This window comes from Diabrotica undecimpunctata, chromosome 7 (genome assembly GCF_040954645.1).
Source record: "Diabrotica undecimpunctata isolate CICGRU chromosome 7, icDiaUnde3, whole genome shotgun sequence".
Classification (NCBI taxonomy): domain Eukaryota; kingdom Metazoa; phylum Arthropoda; class Insecta; order Coleoptera; family Chrysomelidae; genus Diabrotica; species Diabrotica undecimpunctata.
In genome coordinates, this window is record NC_092809.1 from 21,389,445 (window position 1) to 21,411,881 (window position 22,437).

Consider the following 22,437-nt stretch of genomic DNA (forward strand, 5'->3'; position numbering starts at 1 on the left):
ACGAGGATGCTTTGGGGGCATTGGGAGCTGGTATAATGGTGCTGGTGCTATAACTTAAAGAAGAGACGTTGTGTATCTTTTTCAGATGTCCTTTTAAGCCTGTTGTTGAGCGGTTGCTAATCAATAATTTTTTTGAGCATAAAGAGCATCTTGCACTTCGTCTCTCATCCAGTTTTGTGAAAAAGTCCCACAATTTTTTTTTATCATCTTCAAGAGACATTTTAATTAATTAATAACTATTTAAATGGGAACAAGCCACAATTAAAGGTTAAAATACGTTTATTGACGTTTCAATTTCCACTTCGGAAATCGTTCTCGAAGAAAAAAAAAAGAGAACGATTTCCGAAGTGGAAATTGAAACGTCAATAAACGTATTTTAACCTTTAATTGTGGCTTATTCCCATTTAAATAGTTATTAATTTAATATGCCACAAGAAAATAGCTTCAGAACAATATTTTAATTAATATTAGAGTAACTGGAGCAACATTAAATCCGAAAAGAAAAAAAACGTCTGTGAAATAAGGTGTAGATATAATTCGTCCAGATAAAGAAACAAACTGTAAATGGCAACTGCTATCTGAACGTGAGCGTGAATGAGAAAACAAGAACGCCTGATATATGTGTGAGCCTTAGTCTTAGTGTGAGCGAAAAAGCATGACCACTGGAAGCCCTTTATAGACTGTTTCTTGATCTGGACGAGTTATATTTGTTGAATGTTTTGATTGAAAAAAAGAAACTAAAAATTAAGGGGTTACATAGGTCGTGAGGGTATAAAAAACGACTTTTTAAAAAAAAATTATATCTCAAAAACTAAAAATTATTTTGATTTGTAATTAAGACATAAAAAAGTATAGTACTTGAAGTACTTGAAGCAATTGCAATCTCTAGTTATAAACAAACATATCTTACACAAATAACAGGTGTGTGCGACCCATACAAATGGAGATAATATTGTTTATTTTTAAATTCTCAGCGCAATTGTTTATAAACATAAAGAGCTAAAATTCTGGCACTTTGTCAATTCAGTTTCAGTTTTTACTTTAAAATTAGTTAAGATTAATAACTGTCTAATTAAAATTGTGAAAACTGGTTAAAGTCAGTAAAATAAAAGAAAGATCGCCGAGGCCGCATGGTGGTGAGAATTTTTTTCAAGTATATGAAAACTGAAAACGGCACTTCTATCTCTAGATTTCTATAGAAATCTATCTCAAGTCCTTTTGAGATTTATTTTTCAGTAGTCTCTTGTTTTATTTTAGTTACCAATCGATAAGTTTCAGTTCTTATTCTTTTATATTCTTTCTATGATTTATTCGTTTATTCTGATTTATATTTTGGAAATGTTTTCTCTTTTTGGTTACATTTCTTTTTATTTGAAACTGCTTCAACCACAGCATAGCATAGCAATGGTCGATTTTACAGATAACATAAATATAAAAAAACCAAGAATAAAATTAGATTTTGTTGATTAGTCCTGAGGAAATCAAAAAAAGTATGGTACGATTATGCTCACTACATTTACTTGGAACGTTTTTTATTGTTGTAGGTAACTGTTCATGTTGTCTTTCAAATGCGTACAACGGACACTCTACTAATAAGTGATGTACTGTTAGATCACTATAACACGCGCAACAGAAAAGTTTTGGTTGCTTCTGTCGTAAGAAATCACGTGTGATCTTGGTGTGTCCTAATTGTAGTCTGGAGATGATAACTTGATCTCTTCTTTCCATAGGTAGCCTCCATGGTAGGATAGTTTGTTTGATTTATCTAAGGTTAGAATTTGAGACATCTCATATTTCCTACCATTTGTTCATTATTTTTTTTTTAAAACATTGTTTGACATCTAGGTGGTAACAAGTAGACATTGACAATGCAATTGGTTTCTCAATTGCTTGTTTTGCTACGTTGTCGGCTCTTTCATTTCCTTTTATTCCACAATGTGAGGGTGTCCAAAAAAACTGAACAGTTTGATGATTTATTTGGCATATCATGAGTTCCGACTTAATTAAACTTAAAATAGGGTGTTTAGTAAAAAGTTTAATTAAACTGTTTAATTAGGATAATGAACTCAATGAATCTCTAATTATTAGGCTATTAATAATATTATTTTCATTGACGAATTTTATGGCCTAAAGAATGGCAAATAATTCAGCAGAGAATATGGTGAATTACTTAGGAAGTTGAAATGACCCTTCTTCGCTGGTTGTTCCAAACGCAACACCATTTGGAACTCCATTTTCCGATTTTGACGCATCAACATAAATGTAGATGGACTTTTGATGACTACTTAACTTCTCTAAGGCTTTGTTTTTAAAGAGGTATGATGAAGTATTAGTATCTACTTTGATTGTAGACTGTAGATTGTCGAAAAAAGTGCCCATGTTCTTCATAAGTTAAACTATTATCTAATTTCATGCCAAGAAAATAAATATATTTTACATATTCAATAGAATTGTTATTTAACACTAGGTTTGGAAGGATTAAACTAGCTCTAAAGCGTTTGCTCTAAAGCGTTTGCTGATAAGCATAACTTTTGTTTTATTGGAAGAGAACCGCAGACCAGTAGTATTAGACCAGTTTTCTAGTTTGCTAATGGCTTCTTGAATATGATGTAATATTAAAGATAAACTTTTTCCTAAAATAAATAGACAGGCTTTATCTAGAGGTGAAAGTGAGTTGGCAATATTATTGATTGCAATAAGAAATAAAGTAATACTAAGAGCCAACCCTTGAGAAATACCGTTAGATTGGGTTTTAATATCAGAATCAGTGCTGTCTATTCGAATTTGGAAATGTCGCTTCAGGAGAAAGTTTCGGATAAAATGCAAGATGTTTCCTTGAATTGACCAGCTTGACAAGGTATTTAAAATATCTTGTCTCTGAATTGTGTCATAGGCTTGAGTTATATCGAAGAAAACAGCTAAACAGTCCTAAACAGTAATAAAAATACGACGAATATTAGGGAAAAGTCTGTTGGATAGGGAGAGAAGTAAAACATAAGAAGATCATGCAATATAGAAGACATAAATAAATGGGTAAGAAAACGGAAACAGGAGTGAAACGAACACATTAGTAGAATGTCAGAGGGTAGAATAATATGAATAACATGAGATAAGACACCAAATTGATAAAAAAGTATTGGCAGACCAAGAAAAAGATGGTGCGATAATTTAAACAATTAAGTAGGCTAATGTTGAAGAAGAAACAGGCTTAAAGCCTACATACAAAAAAACAGAACAAAAAGAAGAACTTTAAATTCTAACTGTGTCAATGATCATGATGTCGAAACAATCTAAACCTAAATAAAATATTTTCGTTTTGTGTAAAATAATTTATTATCCATCCCTTGGCTTTACTGCATAACATTGTTATGTATTTATATATTTTAATTCTTATTATATCATAAATTTTATGTGTTTTAATAAGCTTAACGTTCACTTAACTGAAACAAATTTAGAGACCTCTATTATGAATAAAAATGAACGAAGTAGGTGTATATAATGAGCTTAGGGCTTGCTCGAACGTACACTGGAATAGTCTACCTGCCTACCTTACCGCATCACAACGCTTTTTAATTTAAAACTCTTCTGTACATTATCTGAAATCCTAATTATATTCCCTGTGGGATCTACGCAGAGTCGGAGAGAACTATTATTGAAAGACTCCGTTCCTATCTGCTGTGGAATAAAGGCTTCTAATTTAACCGTTTATCTAACCCAAACTCGGTAATCCATTCCGCGGAAAACACGAAACGGGGCTCTGTAAGGATAACTCTAATTGTTTTTGAAATGTTTTTAAAGGAAACTCGCTAAAACCGGAAGAGTTGCTAGTTTCATTTTCTAGTTTTGGTGAAAGTTTTTAAAGCTCTGCTGTAGCCGAATCAATTTTTAACGATTGAATATTTCGTCGAAACCATATTTAATTTATGGAAATGGTTTTGTATTATTTACAAGAGAGTGAAAAAAACTGTTTGAATTTAAATTTTTTGATAGGTTACAGAGCGTAAGATTATTTTAATTTTGATGAATTATTTTGATTTTACCTACCAATCAACAATGAAATAAAATTAATTTAAGTATTGATACGTTTACAGCATGTGAAGAATTTGTGAAAATACTTTATATAATTTATTTATATAATTTATATAAATACTCTTTCATTGCTTTAAACATTTCCCTTCTATTCACACAGAGTCGTAGGCTGCTTCGTAGTCTATAAATATGTGATGAGTATCTATGCCATATTCCTGTGTTTTTTCCAAAATTTGTTTCAGAGTTGCAATCTGATAAATTGTAGATTTACCACCTCTGACACCAGCCTGGTATTTTCCTACTATCCATTTTGCATATAGTGTCATACGGTGACATAGTTATGTGAAAAATGTTTTATACTCTGCATTTAGAAGCGTAATTCATCTATAGTTAGAGCTTTCAAAGATATGAAGACATTGGCGTGAAAAGGATGTATGCCACGTACAATTACTTTAGAGAAAGTAAATTTTTGAAAATCATTTTAAATCTAAAATCTACAAAATCCAATTTAAGTGCAATTTTTTTGATTTGAGGTACAAAAGATAAAACTAGTCATTGAGTATCTTACCAATATAAAGAAATTGAAAAAAGCATCAATTTTGTTTTTTAAGATTTAATTAACAGAATCTATCTATAATTAACCTACAGATTAAACATGATGATAGACTTCTCCATAAGAAAATTTAAGAAATGTGTGGGATCAGAAACGCTAGGCAGTGTGGCACAATAACAAGCACGGATGATAGAGTCCTGACCACAATAGAAGAAATAAGCGTTGAATGGCGAACATACATACAAAATCTATTCTCAGACGATAGAACAATAAATATTGATAGACAAACAAACATCGAAAATAACGACTTGCCCATCTTAACATCAGAAATAAAATACGCCAAAAAAATTATGAAAACCGGAAAAGCCTCTGGACCTAACTACGTTCATAGTGAAATTATACAACTTCTGGAAGAAGACAATTTAGAACTATTATCAAGACTCTTCAACAGTATATACAAGACTGATATAATTCCACAAGATTGGTTAACGTCTACGTTTGTGCCTATACCCAAATCAAACTACGCAAAAAAATGTAACGACTTTCGATTAATAAGTCTCATGCCCCATATTCTGAAGCTATTTCTAAAAGTTATCCATAACAGAATTTACAAAAAATGCGAAGAAGATATGGGTCCGGAACAATTTGGCTTTCGAAACGGTATGGAAACTCGAGAAGCTTTGTTCAGTTTCATTGTTCTCATGCAAAAGTGTCGGGATCGACAAAAAGATGTCTACTTGTGCTTTATAGATTATGAAAAGGCTTTTGACAAAGTCAAACACGATCAGCTAATAGAATGCTTGCAAAACAAGAACCTGGATCCAAACGACATTAATACAATTCGTGAACTCTACTGAAAACAAAACGCCTCTGTCAGAACTGAAATGGGTGATACTGGAACCATAAACATCCAAAGAGGAGTTAGACAAGGTTGACTACTATCACCATTATTATTCAACTTGTACTCAGAGGACATCTTTGCACATGCTCTAGATGAAGCACAAGAAGGAATAAAAGTCAATGGAAAAATCGTGAACAATATCAGGTATGCCGATGAAACAGTACTGATTGCTGGCAGTGAAGAAGAACTACAAATTCTGTTAACCAAAGTAGTGCGAGAAGGAGAACTATACGGCCTTAAGGTGAATGTAAAAAAAACCAAAACAAGGGTAATTTCAAAAAAACAGACACCAGTTATAAACATACTGGTCAACAACAATCTAGTTGAACAAGTGAAAAAGTTTAAGTACCTAGGCTGTTGGATACATGAAACCTTAGACCAAGAAGAAGAGGTTAAATGTAGAATAGAACAGGCAAGAAACACCTTCTTAAAGATGCGACAGTTACTCACTACCCGTAATCTTGATTTGTCCCTACGATACCGCATGATAAAGTGTTATGTATATAGTGTACTATTACATGGCGTGGAAGCTTGGACGTTAACAGTCACCTCGTTACGACGTTGAGAGAGCTTTGAGATGTGGGTATTTCCATGAAAATTCCATGGACCGACCGCGTTAGAAATGAAGAAGTTTTATGACGTATGCATGGAGAACGTGAACTCACAGAAATTGTCAAGAAGCGTAAAACGTCTTATCTTGGACACATATTTAGACACGAAAGGTATAACTTCCTTCAGCTTATTATAGAAGAGAAAATGGAAGGCAGACGCGGCCCGGGTAGACGACAAATGATCTGGCTGCGCAACATCAAAGATTTGACAGGATAAGACTTTCAAAGTTTAATAAGGAAAGCCCAAAATAGGGAAGACTTTGCAGAGGTCATCGCCAACCTTCGCTAAGAAGACGGCACCTAAAGAAAAAGAAGATTTAATTGTTGAGAAAATTGTGGCTTGAATCCTTTTACATAAAAAAATCTGAACTTAGTTTTCACTTGACAGGTATTCTTCATCTATATCTTCTACTGCCATTGTTTGTTGCTCAGCCTCTTGAATAACTAAATTTTATGCACCAATTTCCAAATAAAATTGGTGGCGAACTTCGTATTTTGAAGGTTTTGAGGGAATTTACGGTTCTGTATACCTTTGCTGAAGACAGTCTGCCAAACATTGATTTCTGATACCCTTTTTTCCAACATTTACATTCTTAAAAATTTCATTTAGGAAGTGTTTTATTTTCATTATATTTGGGCGTTCATTGTCAAATCTTAAAACACAAATTTTGGAGAAGAAAACATTTTCTTTTTCATCTGTTAATTTCTTTTGGTTATAGTTTCTTCCAAAACTTTAAATGAAAGAAAGTCTTTTCTTTTCATTATTATTACTTCAAAAGGATTAGTTCTTTTACATTTTAAACTAATTCAAGATTGAGATGTGTTGTTTGCTACACAAATTTGAAAAATTCTGATGGCTGAAAAGTTGCAACAAATAAAAGTTCGTGAAGTAAATGGCAATGTATGCTCTGTAAAAAACATTATTGTGTTGAATGCTTCTTTACTACATACCGAGCAAAAGTTGTATAAAACATGAAGTTCTATCTTCAAATTCTTTTCTTATCTTATCTTTTTTTATTGTATTTGCGTGGGTATAATGTAAATGTTAATGTAAGAATTACTACTTATGTTTAGAAGTATGTTTTCCGTTTGCTTTTGTTTTAGTCTTTAGGGATTCAAACATTTTACAAATTTACACATTTTATATTCTTTGAATAAATATAACAAAAGGGAATATATCATTTTTTGTATTTTTTCAAGTGACAAAAATATACTATATATGTGTAATATTTTTTCGGACCAAAATTACTACTTGGCTTTCCGGACCACATATTTTCAACTTCCATATAAATACTACACAAGTGTGACACACCATGTAGGCCACGATTCCCAAAATCCCAGACTGCATTTAGGCACAACATATGTGTCACGTGGACCGAACAACAAAATTGGGTGTGGCACTTAACGTGTTAAGGTTCCACCACACTCTACAACTTGCCTTTACCTCAATTCAAGTCCTACCTTTTACATATAAATATTAATAAACAATTTAATAAAGCCAGCCACTGCGTGACACATTAATTAAATACATTTCCCTAACAAAATTCCGAACAAGAAAGAAAGATATAAAAAAATACTTATTTGTTGGATTTACCACCGAGTTTGGATTTTATTGGCATTTGTTCTGCTGTTTTAAAAATTAATTAATTTGAGACCTGTCAGGTGAGCCCAATTTACCTTAGCAACGCCCCAACTCTGAATATTTCCCGCTCGAAATCTGAGTTTTTTTCGCTAAAATACCAGTTCAGATAATTGCGTCACTGAATTTATCAAAATAAGTGCCTCTTACATCGTTCTAATGGATGTTTCTCAGTTGGTTTATCTTAAATTTATATTTTACAAGACGTATAAACAATGTTGAGATCACGGTGCTTGGTGAATGTTTACTTTTGTTATTTCGGTGTAGAGTGTATAGGGGGCCATTAAAAACCTGAAGAAAATGTAAATATAAAATGTTGAATTTAACAAAGAACTTTGCCTAAGAGGATTTACAAGGGGTAATTCGGGTTTGGTTAAAAATTAATTTAATGTTTCACGTTGTATTAATTAAGGCGGAAATTGGATATGTTTCAAAATTTTCATTGAATTTAGGTTAATGTATAAAAAGTGAAAGCAAAATTATTTGGCCAAATTTTTATTACAATCATAAACCTTTTTATTTATTATCTATGCATAGAAATGCGTATTAAGTAAAACTGTAAATCATGGATGTATTTCTTAAAAGGTATAGAATTTTAAAATGAAATGAATTGTACTATTTGCCATGGCATGGGCTTTAAACGTAAGATCATTTTTATATATTCGTTTTTTTGAATATGGTTTGTGCTATATGCTGGCCGAAGTTGGCTTATATATACTTCAATAATTTCCAATTTTGGGTTAGGTAATTGTTGATCATGGTGCACTAATGCGACAAATGCAAGGCGATTCAGTTCAGACAAAAAGTTATTGATCATGGTTTTATAGTGGCTGTCATTGACTGTAAAGTTCTGACTGCCATTGTTTTAAATAATTAGTACCAATAATACCATCATCTCAAAGTCTAGCTCAATCAGTTAGTATTTCACATGATTGTATTACCATATAGAATAAAAGTTGTACAAAAATGTTTTATTGTTAATTAATTAATTGCTGCGATGGATGATTATCATCATCATCAGTAGCTCGACAACCCTTTCTGGGTCCTGGCTTGTTCTAGGATTTTCCGCCATTCTGTTCTGTTCCTTGCTTTGTTTTTCCAGTTGGTAATCTTAAGTGTTTTCAGATCTTGTTCCACTTGTTCCATGTATCTAAGTTTGGGTCTTCCCTTTGACCTTCTTCCTACTGGTGTTTGTCTCATAATATGTTTTGGTGTTTCAGTCCCCAACATTCGTTCAACATGGCCCATCCAGCGCAGACGTCCGATCTTTATGGATGTTATGATCTCGGGTTCGTTGTATGCTGTGTACAGTTCAAAGTTATATCTTCTGCGCCATATGTCATTTTCCTTTACCCCCTTATATATGTGTCTAAGGATTTTTCGTTCAAATGTGCCTAATAGGTTTTCATCGCTTTTCGATAGTGTCCATGTCTCTGATCCATATACAAGGACCGGTTTTATCAGGGTCTTGTATATTTTGCATTTGGTGTTTCTTGTGATGTTGTTAGATCTTACATGTTTAATTAGTCCATTATATGTTTTAGTAGCGATATGTATTCTTCTCTTAACTTCTTCACTGACATTGTTATCTGCGGTAACTAGTGAACCTAGGTATGTAAAATTTTTCACGCTTTCGATGTTATAGTCTCCTATTGTCAGATTCTGTAGGTTTCTTTGGCCTGTCGATTTACTGACCTTCATGTATTTGGTTTTTATTTCATTAATGTGTAGGCCACTGTTTTGTGCCGCTCTTTCTATCGCATTAAATGCTTCTATCATCTCTCTTTCGCTTCTGGCTATGATATCAACATCATCTGTAAATGCCAATATTTGTACACTTTTTGTTATTATTGTTCCTCTGGTGTTGACTTTTGACCCCCTAATTATTTTCTCTAATGTGATGTTGAATAGAATACAGGATAGGGCATCTCCCTGCCGTAGGTCCGTTCTCACATGAATTGTATCTGTTAGTTCGTTTCGAATTCGAATTTTGCTTTGTACTTCAAGTGTTTCTTTTATGATATCAATGAGTTGAGTTGGAATATTAAACTCTTTCAGTGCATGAATCAGAAATTCTCGATGGATGCTATCATAGGCACTCTCAAAGTCAATGAAAAGATGATGTGTGTCTATATTAAATTCACTAGTCTTTTCCAAGATTTGCCTCAAGACGAAGATCTGATTTATTGTGGACTTCTGCCTGCGGAAACCACATTGATATCCCCCAACTATTTGTTCCGCATATGGTCTCAATCGGTCATACACAATATTTGACAGTATTTTATATGCCACAGTCAGTAGCGTTATTGCTCGGTAGTTTTTACATTAAAGCTGATCTCCCTTTTTATGTAGTGGAATAATTACTCCGGTATTCCAGTCTTGTGACAGTTGTTTATTATTCCATATGTTCACTATTAGTTCGTGTATCGCATTCAATAGGGAGTCTCCACCTTCCTTTATTAATTCTGCGCTGATATTGTCTAATCCAGGTGACTTGTTGTTTTTCAGTCTGGTAACTGCTTCTTGCATTTCAGTCACTGAAGGTGGGGTTGTTTCTCTGGTATCCGTTTGATCCAGTATAATTCCATCATATAGTGGATCTTCGTTTTTTTCAAACTTTTCTTTGAAGCATTCTGTCCATCTTTGTAGTATTTCACTCTGTTGAGTTACTATATCTCCTTCTTTGCCTCTACACATCATTGTTCTTGGTTTAAATGTCGATTATAAAATGGGCGTAATGCCTTATACGTTTCACGAATTGAACCAGTTTATTCATGATAAAATGGACAATAATACTAGAATCAAATCAGCCGAGAATTGTAAGAAATTCTGCAACTATAATCAGTGTTGAAATCTAGACTTTTATACCTTTAAACAGCACATATTACTATTTAAACCTCCGTAGGTGTTGGCAACCGGTAACAGTTCAATTTTATTTACCTATATCTTTTGGCTACTGGCTTTTGAGTCTTCGAATTAGTAAAAGCGGGAGTGTTGAAGTAAAAGTAATGTGGAGTATAGCCGCAACAACCTGAATTCTATATTATTAGAATCTCGCGCAAAAATTATCATCGGCAAATTTTATGTAAATAATGTGTCGGAGCCTATTAATATTTCCATGCCACAACAGTCATATCTTTAAAACTCCTTTATTTAAATTGCCATTAAATAGGACAGAGCAACCGAAACCTTCGTCAACGGACTGGCTTATCAGCAGATGATCGAAAACAATATCGGCAACTAGACATGGAAGCTACCCATGCCTAATTTGGTCACGGTACTCAAAGAAGAAGGTAAGGGTAGATATATAATTCTTATCAACTTGGTTCGACTCTTAGTTAGCCCAATCTGTATTTAAAAGCATGAGAAGTAAACTTTTTTGAATTATGTTTAAATTATTTATTGTTTTAACTGCGAACGTTCCCATTTTGGGAACACCTATTAAAACATTCTTTTAGGATTATTTATGCAATTATTTTTGTAAATCGCACTACATATGTTTTGTAAAGGTAAGGGGCTTGCTAGTTTATCAAAAAATTTACTTAGATTTGCGTTCATTTTCTTAAAAAAAGTAAAAAGCACAAAAATTCAATTTTTTGATTTGTTTTACGGTTTTTGTCATTAAGCCTGCAAAAATTATTCGATTGCTATTATTTTTTCAAGTAAGGTAGCTAATTGACTACCTTAGTAAATAGTTTATACTGCGCTTGAATTTTTTCATTAATTTTTGAAAAAAATTGTCGGAATTAGCCATGTCCCAAAATGGGAACGTTGGCATAATTGAGTACCTAATATAATAATAATAGTCTCCCGTTTTATACCGCTGTCGCGGCTTTGGGAGTATAGCAGGGTAGTCTGCTATATCTAGGGCCTACGGTATACAAGGAAGGTAACATGGCCAGTGCTACGCTTCAACCGTCTATTATTACCCCTGGTTTTACCCAAGGTACTCATTTTTATTCAGGCTGAGTCGACCTGGGGCCTATAGACATTTTTAAAATGTCTAGATGTTCTTGCCGGCGGTGGGATTCGAACCACGGACCACCGGCTTGCGAGTCAAGCATCCTACCGCTTGCGCTACGCAGGCCCAGTACCTAACATACCCTAATAAATTATAGTGTCGTTTCTGTAAGCTAAGTCGTTTTTGTGAGCTAAATTTTCAAGAGCAATAATGACTAGTGCAATCGCCTTTTAAGTGAGGAATTTAGGAATAACAAGCAGTCGATCAGAGCTGTTCAAGAAGGACACACGTGCACTTGGTTTTTTTCTGTCTGCATTGTTTACGCTAAGAAAATTAGAATGGATACATAAACATTTTATGAGTAAGTTTAGAAAAATAATTTTTCAATTAGAGTCTAATTTATCGGCTTTTCTTAAATCTTCCTTTTTTCTTGAAGTGTACATATATAAAAATAAAAATCTATCGGTTCAGTTTCTTTTGATACATATATTTTCATATTCTTTACTAAGAGCACCGAAGGCTTTTTGGAAAAAAACAAAATATTATGTAAAATAAGTCTTATTTTACCTGTACCGTTCTCTTGAACGATGTTTCGTAGATATTTCATGGTTTTAGGAAATCAGTAAGCCGACACAGACTATTACGGGATGCTTTGAAAGATGCGGAAACGTCAATATTCTCTAAAATTGATGTTGTAATACTTCCTCCCACTTCAGAAAACCGAGATATTGTAGCACAATATTGATAGTGACGAGGACACTCTTGAGAACCAGATTTTGGACGTGGTTGACATACCAATAGAGGTTCCTGAGGAGGTAGAAATTCATGATGGTGATGCCAAATCAGATGACGAAGGAGAATCAGTTGGAAGTCAAGCACCACAAAAATGGAGAAAATCTAAAAAAGTGGCAAACCAGTAAGAAACCCAAGATTCACCTAAATTAGGAGCCAAACATATGAGTAAAACGGAATTTAACATATTTTTGTCTTTACTTCAGAAATTATTAGTTTTATACGTAATCAAAGCGAAACTTTACTCAAAGGGATCAAAATCTTTTATAATTTTACAGTTTCTGATGACGATATTCGTCAGTTTTTTAGTTTGCTCCTGATTAGCGAATATCATAATCTACCCGGTGAAAATGACTACTGGTTAACAGCGGACGACATGCAGGCTTCAATCTTTGCGAAAACAATGAGCCGTGAAAAATTCAGAACAATAAAAAGATATTTTCAAGTTTTAGCACTTTTCGAAAAAATTAACATTAATATTCAGCAGTTTGGAGTTTTTCATAAACATGTAAGCATTGATGAATTAATGGTTCCATATCATTGCCATCACTCAGCTAAAATGTTTATAAAAAATAAACCAATTAGATGGCAATTCAAACTATGAATGCTCTGTGGACATGATGGATATCCATATAACTTTGATATTTACTGTGGAAAATCGGGAAATGCTCAAACTCTCTTAGAAACTGGAGTTGTAAATAATATCTTAGAAATTCTGCAAAATCACCATCTTCTCCCTTGTAAAATCTTTATTAGAAAACGGTATACGGGTTTGTGGCATAGTTTAAGAAAATAGGATCAACAAATGTCCTTTAGTTTTATCGTCAACCATCAAAAAATAAGATCGAGTGACTTATGATTTCAAATCAGATGGCGATATTATTTGTGTCAAATGGAATGACAATGCTCCTATAATAGTCGCAAGTAATCATTTTATATTAACCCCTGTTCAAAATACAACCGGAAGAGTGAAGTCTGAACATAAAAAAGATGTAACTAAACCAAATTTGATAAGACATTTGATAACATTGAAATGGGTGGTGTTGACCTTTTTGATCGTTTAGCTGCTTCTTATCGTCCCCGACTTAGATGAAAAAAATGGTAGTGGAACTTGTTTGCTCATGCATTGAATTTGGCGGTTGTGGCAGCTTTTCGCTTTTTTCAACATGTAAATACAGGAAGAAATATAACACACCTTGAGTTTCGCAAAAACGTTACCCTAGTACTTGTAAAAGCAGGATTAGGTCAAAGAAAAAGAAAAGGCGGTCCATCTGCCCTGTTCTAAGTGACATAAAATTTGACGTAATAAATCACATTCCCGAAGGCACTAACCAAGAGCGTTGTGTTGTGTGCTATAAAAATACTAGACTTCAGTGGAGTAAGTGTGATAAGCGACTTTATAAAAATGAATACTTCGAGCAATTTCATACACCTAATAAATAATTGTTTCATATTTTATTTTATTTTTACTTATTTTAAAAATTTGTGCTAATACCAAACCATTTTTCAAACAGTTAAGTATTTTATTTTTAGAAAAGACACTATACCTTACATGCTAACGTTCCCAAAATGGGAACAACATGGGGAAGGCAAAATAAAGCAGCAATATTTTTTTTACTTCCAAATCTATTAAAATATAACAAAATCAAAAGACCTTTTACATATTATCTGTTTATTCCAAATATTTCATAAAACCGCCATTAAAAGGTTAAATCCGTCTATTCTTTACTGAGAATTATTTATCCATATACATATGTGAAATAGTCCAGCTCAATGTACAAACTTTTTTAGTTAAATCTCTCTTATTTCCTTCGTTATATAGTGTTAGTAGACAAGCAGTAAAGTTGTTAATTAGATCTTTTAAATGGGTAAGTAGTATAGTCACTCCCTATTTTACCTACAAATATTTTTGACCACTCATTGCAAAATAGACTGAAATTAAAATATAATAAACCTAATTTTCTAAAACTTAACTAATACATTCCTATAAACAAACAATATTTTGCGATTTCCAGCATTAAAAATTTAACATTATTAACTAAATATAACTGCAACTCGAGTGATATTGCATCCCTTGTTTAAATTAGGATATTTCAGTTCATATATGGGTTTTACAAATATTTTATGCAAATAGTGTCTGTGTATGCCTAAAGGAAATAGTGACAGAACTTAATCAAATAAAACAGTTGTCTAAACGGCCGAAAATTCATGTAAATGTAAAGGAAACTAAATTTAACTAGGATATATAAGGAACCGGTGGTTACAGCGACCACAAAAGGCGACAAACGGGACACTATTTCCTACGCCTTTATATCAAACTTCTAAATCTACCTCTCTTGAATACAAAAGCCTCAAACAGACAAATAATTCAGCAACTTTAACTTCCGTCCCAAAACACCGAAATTCCCTATCCTATGTTCTAACTCCTTTAGAGGAAGTTAAGGTTGACTTGTATAAGTACGCTCAATTTGCTACGCGACAATCGTCACATTTTCTTGAAAGTCCTCTCAAAAATAATTATTTAGTCCTTTAGGCAGGATAATTTATAGAATACGAGGGTTTATTAAGGGTTTGCCCTTAATAGGTTTGGAGCTATTTTTCACCCTTATTTCAATATTCATGTTTATATTTAGTCCAATGTTCATTACTAGATTTTAATGTTTTATAAACAAGATTTTTATCTTTTAAAAATGATTGTTTATATTGATGTAAATTTAAACATTGTTCTTTTTATTCATTTTAAAATATGTAAGCTCTCAATTTTATTTTTAAAAATCAATTTACAATTTTATATTAAACGCTAAAGTCTGATATGTTTTGTACAGACTTATGACATATAAATGAATTCAAAAAAGTATTTTAAAAGTTTGTAAAATATTTAATTTCTAGCTAAGCGCTCTCGTCAAACAAAGCCATCTTCAGAGCTATGGTTAAGATTTAAAAATTACTACTACGAAAGACGGATCTCGTCATGGTCAAACAATACAAAAATTTCCTTAAAAAGTTATAAAACTTCGAAAGCTCCCAAAAAATATTAAAAAAAACAGGTGTGGCAGTCTAGTGGGACTGCCGGTGGAAGTTACACTTCTATACACGCATTCGCCGTTACAAATTTATTTGGGAGGCAATCTGCACAATCATTACATATGTAATTCTATAGGTAAGACATAGCAGAAAAAGAAACAGAATTAATTAACAACTTACTAACAATAAAGGATTGAATCAATATTTAGATGAAAATGTATAATTTTATTTTCATATATGTATGAAAAGAGTTGAATGCAAAAATTTTTTTACACATACTCTGCAGTAAAATTCATTTTGTTATTAATATAATAATACAATACAAATTAAACTGCAATATTCATAAGTATTTAAAAATGACAATAATATACATAAAAAAAATACACTACAATACAGTGCAACATAATTCCATATAATAATACAATACAAATTAAAATGCAATATTCATAAGTATTTAAAAATGACAATAATGTAATAATATTAATAAAAAAGTCCTCCTCGACTGGGAATCGAACCCCGGTCTCCCGCGTGACAGGCGAAAATACTGACTACTATACTACCGAGGACATGACACAAACGTTTTTCAGAATTGACAGTTCTGGATCATACAGTGATTTATTGAGATTATTATTTTGAAATACAAAAGACTAATATAATTATGAACATTTAATAAAGAATACAAAACATATCACATAAATAATAATATTAATAAATATTTTATTATATGTATAATATTATATGTATATATATCTTTATATAATATATATATATATATATATATATATATATATATATATATATATATATATATATATATATATATATATAATATTAAATTATGTATAAAAAAGGAACATTTTTATATTCGAGAGAGGAAGAGAGAGAAAATATATCTTCTGTCTCTTTCTTACTCATTATCTTACATATGTAATGATTTCACAGATTCACTCCCATACAAATTTCCAACGTGGAGCGCGCGTATTAAAAGTTTTGTTTATGGTACTGGTGTAAGCACCCAACCATCTGAATAAAGTTGAGGAGACATTCTGTCTTTCGCCTTTGGCAGTAACCATGTTTCTAGTGTCTTTATATTAGGACTGGTCTGATCAATGTCTTATAAATTTTACATTTTGTTCTGTTGTGTTTGATAAGTTCTATATATGTTTTATTTGCGATTCATATTCGCCTTTTTATCTCTTTACTACTATTATTTTATGTGTAATTTTTCACGTTCTCGAAGTTGTAGTTGCCTACAGCTATACTCTGCAGTTACCTTTTGACCCACTATTAATCATATATAAACAAAAATTATATTAGATAATAATAGTAGAATGGTGAATTGTTATATGGATGCATCCAAGGGCGCAGTACTACTGCTAAGTAAAAATAATTCAGAGAACTGGTACTTATATCTTTTATTGCAGGTTTGGGCAAATCTAGTACATGCATATAGAATTGTAAAAATATGATGATAAAAAATACTCACTTCTGTGTGCTTTATCTGATGGATCTCTTCTTAAGACTACCCTTTTCTGAGCTGCAGCCGATGTTCCGGAGTCGACGTCATGAATGACTATTCGTATTGCTTCCGCATCCACTGATTGCTGTCTCCTAGGAGCTGCTTCTAGGTCTTCCAGGGCCGGCGTTGGTCTGGGTGCCATAGGGCGGAGGCCAGCGATATCAGGTCTGGATCACATAAAAAAATATTTGATAAACATAGACATAGAAGAAGACTACAAAAAAATGTGGTGCGTCCACATATACTTCGAATACCATTTCGAACCCCGTCACGTTTTTCAGTGTATTTTTAAGTAATAGAAAATTATCGGGAAAATGAGATACAAATAATTCCAGATATTATAACAAAATAAAAAAAAACGATGTATTGGAAGAGTTTGCTGCTAAAATGGAAATAACAGCGAGTGTAGAAAAAAATGGCCAATATTTTATCTGCTTTACGGAGAGAAAAAGGAAAAATAAAAAAAGTAAAGGCACAGAAACAGGTTCATGAATTTTCAAAAATGTAATTGTTTTGGGTAGAATTTATTTAATATATAAAGCTATTATGCTATTACAAAATGGGGTAGTGTCACGAAAAATCAAATTTAGTTCTCTACATACTAATAAAAAACATGGTAAAAATAAGAGGAAACATATACATAAACTACTATATATTCTTACTTTTTTCAGTAACTAGAGTTTCAAATTTAAATTAAATCTTAAGTAGGTACCTATTAAATAATATTCACCTAATTTTTTCATTTTACAGGTCAATCAGAACTGTACGAGAGTACCTGGTTAACTTACAATAGCATGATTTTTCTTTTGGATATGGATAAAGTTCGAAATACTCAGAACACTGTAAGTATTCTTTATGTTTCTTGTTTTTCTAAAGTCATTAAAATGGTTCACACGTAATTGTCTTGCCATGAAACTCGAATCACTAGCATCGGTAGGGGATTTACTTGGGATGTTTCTCAAAGGTAGAAGGTTGACATAGGATCATTAGTTACCGTTCTATATGCTCCTTCTACAACTTTGCCATCTTTTTCGGTATCAAATGTTTCTTTTAGCATATACAACGGCAAGGCATTGAGCTTTTACGTAGAAAATTATGTAAATGAGCTATTGAGCGCAGCTTTTTTGGGGCTTAATGACATAGGCTTTCGAAGTACTCTGAATGTTGCTGAAGCAATGACAAATACAGGCTCCACAACCCTACGTTCTCGCGATAACCTACAATTAAAGATTCTCTGAACCAACCCTTTAGTATGAACGCCAGAAAATGGTTTCCTTAGCCTTTCGCTTAAAGCAAATGCCTCATCAGCAACGAAAAAATATGTAATTTCGCGTTGTCTTTAACCAATGTAAGCAAGACTATACTTAATATTGATTTATAATTAATGTATTCGCTGCCCGTATTCATTGGTAGAAAATCGGAGAGATGACCTTTTGACACTAGTCTGCCACATAGATAAGAAGTTCCAAGCTTAAAAGAGATACCCCTGATTCCGTAGTAATTTAATTTGTGGAGCAAAATGACATGTGAAACGCATTCAAAAACCTTCGACAAGTCTAGTCAAGTATATATATATATATATATATATATATATATATATATATACAAACAAATAGAATAACAGTGGAGCCCGATAGGAAAAAGAAAGAGAGGCAGACCCCGAAGATCTTTCAGAGATGAGGTGGACGAAGCAATGAGTAGAAGAAACCTACAGGAAGGGGACTGGCTAAACAGGAAAAATTGGAAAAAACGGTTGAGTGAAGGAATACAGTGAAAACTGTGGAAATCCTTGTATATATATATATATATATATATATATATATATATATATATATATATATATATATACAAACAACACAGTTTATTAGGGTTGCAGTCAGAAAATTGGCCGGGATGTTAATGAAACACTCTTATGACTTTTTGTCTAGCTTTCGGAATGGTTTTATTCCTTTTTTAAGACATAGTCGTTGAGTATATTTGTAAAAGCATAGACACTCAACATTAATAACACACACATAAAATATAAAATAGTGGACAAAATACATTTTAAAATTCTTTAAAATTTAGGTACAGATAGTAAAAATTTTGTTTGTCATCTTTTGCTGGTGTATTTTAACTCTGGCACATAGAGAACTCTATAGTGGGTACTAGGTTATATCAATATAATATATATATATATATATATATATATATATATATATATATATATATATATATATATATATATGTATATATATATATATATACATATATATATATATATATATATTGATATGATTGGTGTTTAAAGAAAATAATTTATAAGTTACACTACTAGGTAATATTAGATATAACAAGTATTTGGTTATTTTAAGAAGTTATATACTAGAGAATTTAATAAAAATGATTTATGTGAGGGCATTTTTAAGAAATTAGCATATAAAAAGTATTTTTTTTTATATAATTATAATGTTGTAAAATATATTAAGTGAGCCATGTGACTAGGCAACCAGATATACATACTCTGAAGTGACATTTAAGGAATGGTTGTGAATATAAGTGGGGTTATAATAATAAAATGTGTAGTTTATTAGATTAGAATGTTAAGTTAATGATCTAAGTGTATATTCTGATCTGAAAAGCCTAAATGTCAACAAAATTATCAATAGAAGATTAAAGAATTCTCTAGAATAGAGAATTTGACCTTTGTTTACGGTCGAACATTCTGGAAATAATGGTTATGTCTGTAAATCCAACATATACTTTTTTCGAGAACATCCATATAGAAGAAATAGAACCAAATCGAACATGACTTCTTACCAGATGGTTCTGGAAGATTGAAAAGATATAAATACCCGTGATTTGGATTCAAGATGGCAGTTTAGTAAGAAAGTCCATTCAGTCCAATCAGTTAGAGTTCATTCAGTTAGTAAGAAGAATTCAAATCAGTTATCAGTTATGAGTTACAGTTACTATGATGGCCAGTTTTTTAGTATGAAAGTTAGTTAGAGTCAGTCAATCAGTTATAATTGTTCAATATAGTGAGTTAAATCAAAAGTAAGAAACAGTATAAAGAAAATATTGAAGATTAAAAATTATGTTATGTATAAATGATAATTGGATAATGGAAGAAGTATTAATTGAATATTAAAATTAAATGATATTTTGGTGATTGGATATTGATATATTGAAAAGAAGAATAAAAATAAATGCTGTTTGCTGGTTTGCTTGGTGGTGAAGAAAAATATCTTAAATTGGTGGAAGCTAATAATTGGAAAAAGTAATTTCACAAAAACAAGGATAACCGAAGCTGAGAAGAAGACATTTGAGTGGTGATTATAATCTATATAGTGGAAAACAGTTCATTTAGGCATTCAGTGACAGAAAGATACAACATTTTGTTAATATAATTTAGTTAGTGTCATAACAATTTCAATTTTGAAGATAGTTTGTTTAAATTTTACATTGTCTATAGAATTTAATTAGTTTCATAAGAATTTCAAATTAAAGATAGTTTATTTTAAATTTACATTGGCTAGGTTAGATATATATGTGTGTTTCATAATAGATATAATAAAGATAATTTAAAAAAGTACTTACAAACTAATTCTTTGAGAACCGCGATAAAAACCCTATATATTATTATTAAAAATACTCATTGCTCATCATAAACAAACAATACATCATAACAATATATATATATATATATATATATATATATATATATATATATATATATATATTGTTATGATATGTAAAATCGAGAAAAATATTGGTTTGTTTAAAAATATTTCAAAATTCAATAACATTAAAATAATTCAGATAAGTAGGATAATATCCAACAAACATTTCGAAGAAGGAGAGTTATTAATTTCTTGAATTACCTGTACCAAACAAAAAGTAAGCTTTGCATAAATTATTTCTTTGTTATACTTGAGTGACCCGCATAATTTTAAGTGAAAACAAAAAGACAATTGAACGGGGTTTTCCAAAATACATTAATGCAGTGATTAGGGACAAATAGAAGAGATTTTAGATAGAGGTTTTTGTTAGTTTTTAAGAATTATAGAAAATATTATTTGTAAATAAGTTTTAGGAAATTTTATAATTATAGGTAAAAATTTGTTTGTTATCGAAATGAAAAAATGGGGGAATTGTGACGAGTTTTGATTGGCGGAGATTGAAAAAGGTGGGATAAGTATGTAGGAAAAAGTTTAGCGAGATTGAGGAGAGAGAAAAGAGAATGAGTTGATTTTCCAATTCTGTAAGACAAACAGGGATTGTTCTTTGGTGGTTCCCAAGAAGTAGCAAGCAGTAGTGTTGAATGTTAGTGAGTTTTTTGTGGAGTTAGTGTATCTGACAGAAGCTGAAGCAGCAAAATATTGTAAGTCATATTTTCCTACTTATATTCCAAGAGTCACTGTTCAGGCCAACGAGAGATTCAGTTTATCGTAAAGAGAAGATATTCCAAGAGTCAATTTTTCACTCGGGCCAACGAGAGATTCAGTTTATCGAGAGGAGAAAGGCTGTCATAATTTGAATGATTGTTGCTTTTGAAGGAGATCATTAAGGACGATATACTTGCAACAATCTGTTGTAAGATTGCTGATTACATAGGGAGCGGTTGAGAGGAGATAATACAGTCTACAAGGAACAAGGATTTGGACCACTCATCATCAGAGAGAGATATTTTTGTTTTCTGCAGTTTTTTTTCTTTTATTGATAACACAATTTTTACACGTAATTTAGAAAGGATATAAATATTTTGATTAGGAGAGTTAGAATAGTTTGGGATTTTGAGTTTTCAATGAATATTGTTTGTACCATTAATTTTGATTGTTCACGTACGGAGAACAAAATTTTGAGAATCCTTATATGAGATTTGTTTATTGAAAACTTTTGAGTGTGAATTATTTCATTATTTTTATTTCAATATATAGTGTTAGATCATATGTGTTTTTTTATTATTCCGGTATTCTCTGGACCTTACCTTTCACATGTAATAGCATAGATATTGAAGCACGAATTTAACCCTGAGATAAAAGAATTAAAAATTGTGATAGAGTCATAATCATATCATTTAAATAATTTTAATTAATCAAAAAAATTAATTAGCTAATTATTGCTTGGCGCACCAAGACTTTAAATATCACAATAATATATATATATATATATATATATATATATATATATATATATATATATATATATATATATATATATTATATTGATTCTGCCATTAATTTTTAGGCTTTCGCTCAGATTGCTGTTTAAATTTAATACAAGAATAATCTGTACAAATGTAACTTTTTAAAATCTTAAATTATGAGTATTACAGAGTTTTAAAAGTAAAACCAAGTGAACTAAAAGATGAAACTTTCAATTACCGGGAATAAATGTACTGGGACATATCTGTTAAAACATAAATG

At 31.5% G+C, this 22,437-nt stretch overlaps 1 protein-coding gene across 1 annotated transcript in view; it reads right to left on the reverse strand.

Annotated features, from left to right (window-relative positions):
* LOC140446308 (uncharacterized) overlaps positions 1–22,437 on the reverse strand; it is a 391,171-nt gene that overhangs the window by 655 nt on the left and 368,079 nt on the right. The window contains exon 8 of the mRNA XM_072538846.1: positions 16,958–17,196. Within this exon, the coding sequence (XP_072394947.1) occupies positions 16,958–17,196 (239 nt within the window). The remainder of the gene's footprint in view (positions 1–16,957; positions 17,197–22,437) is intronic.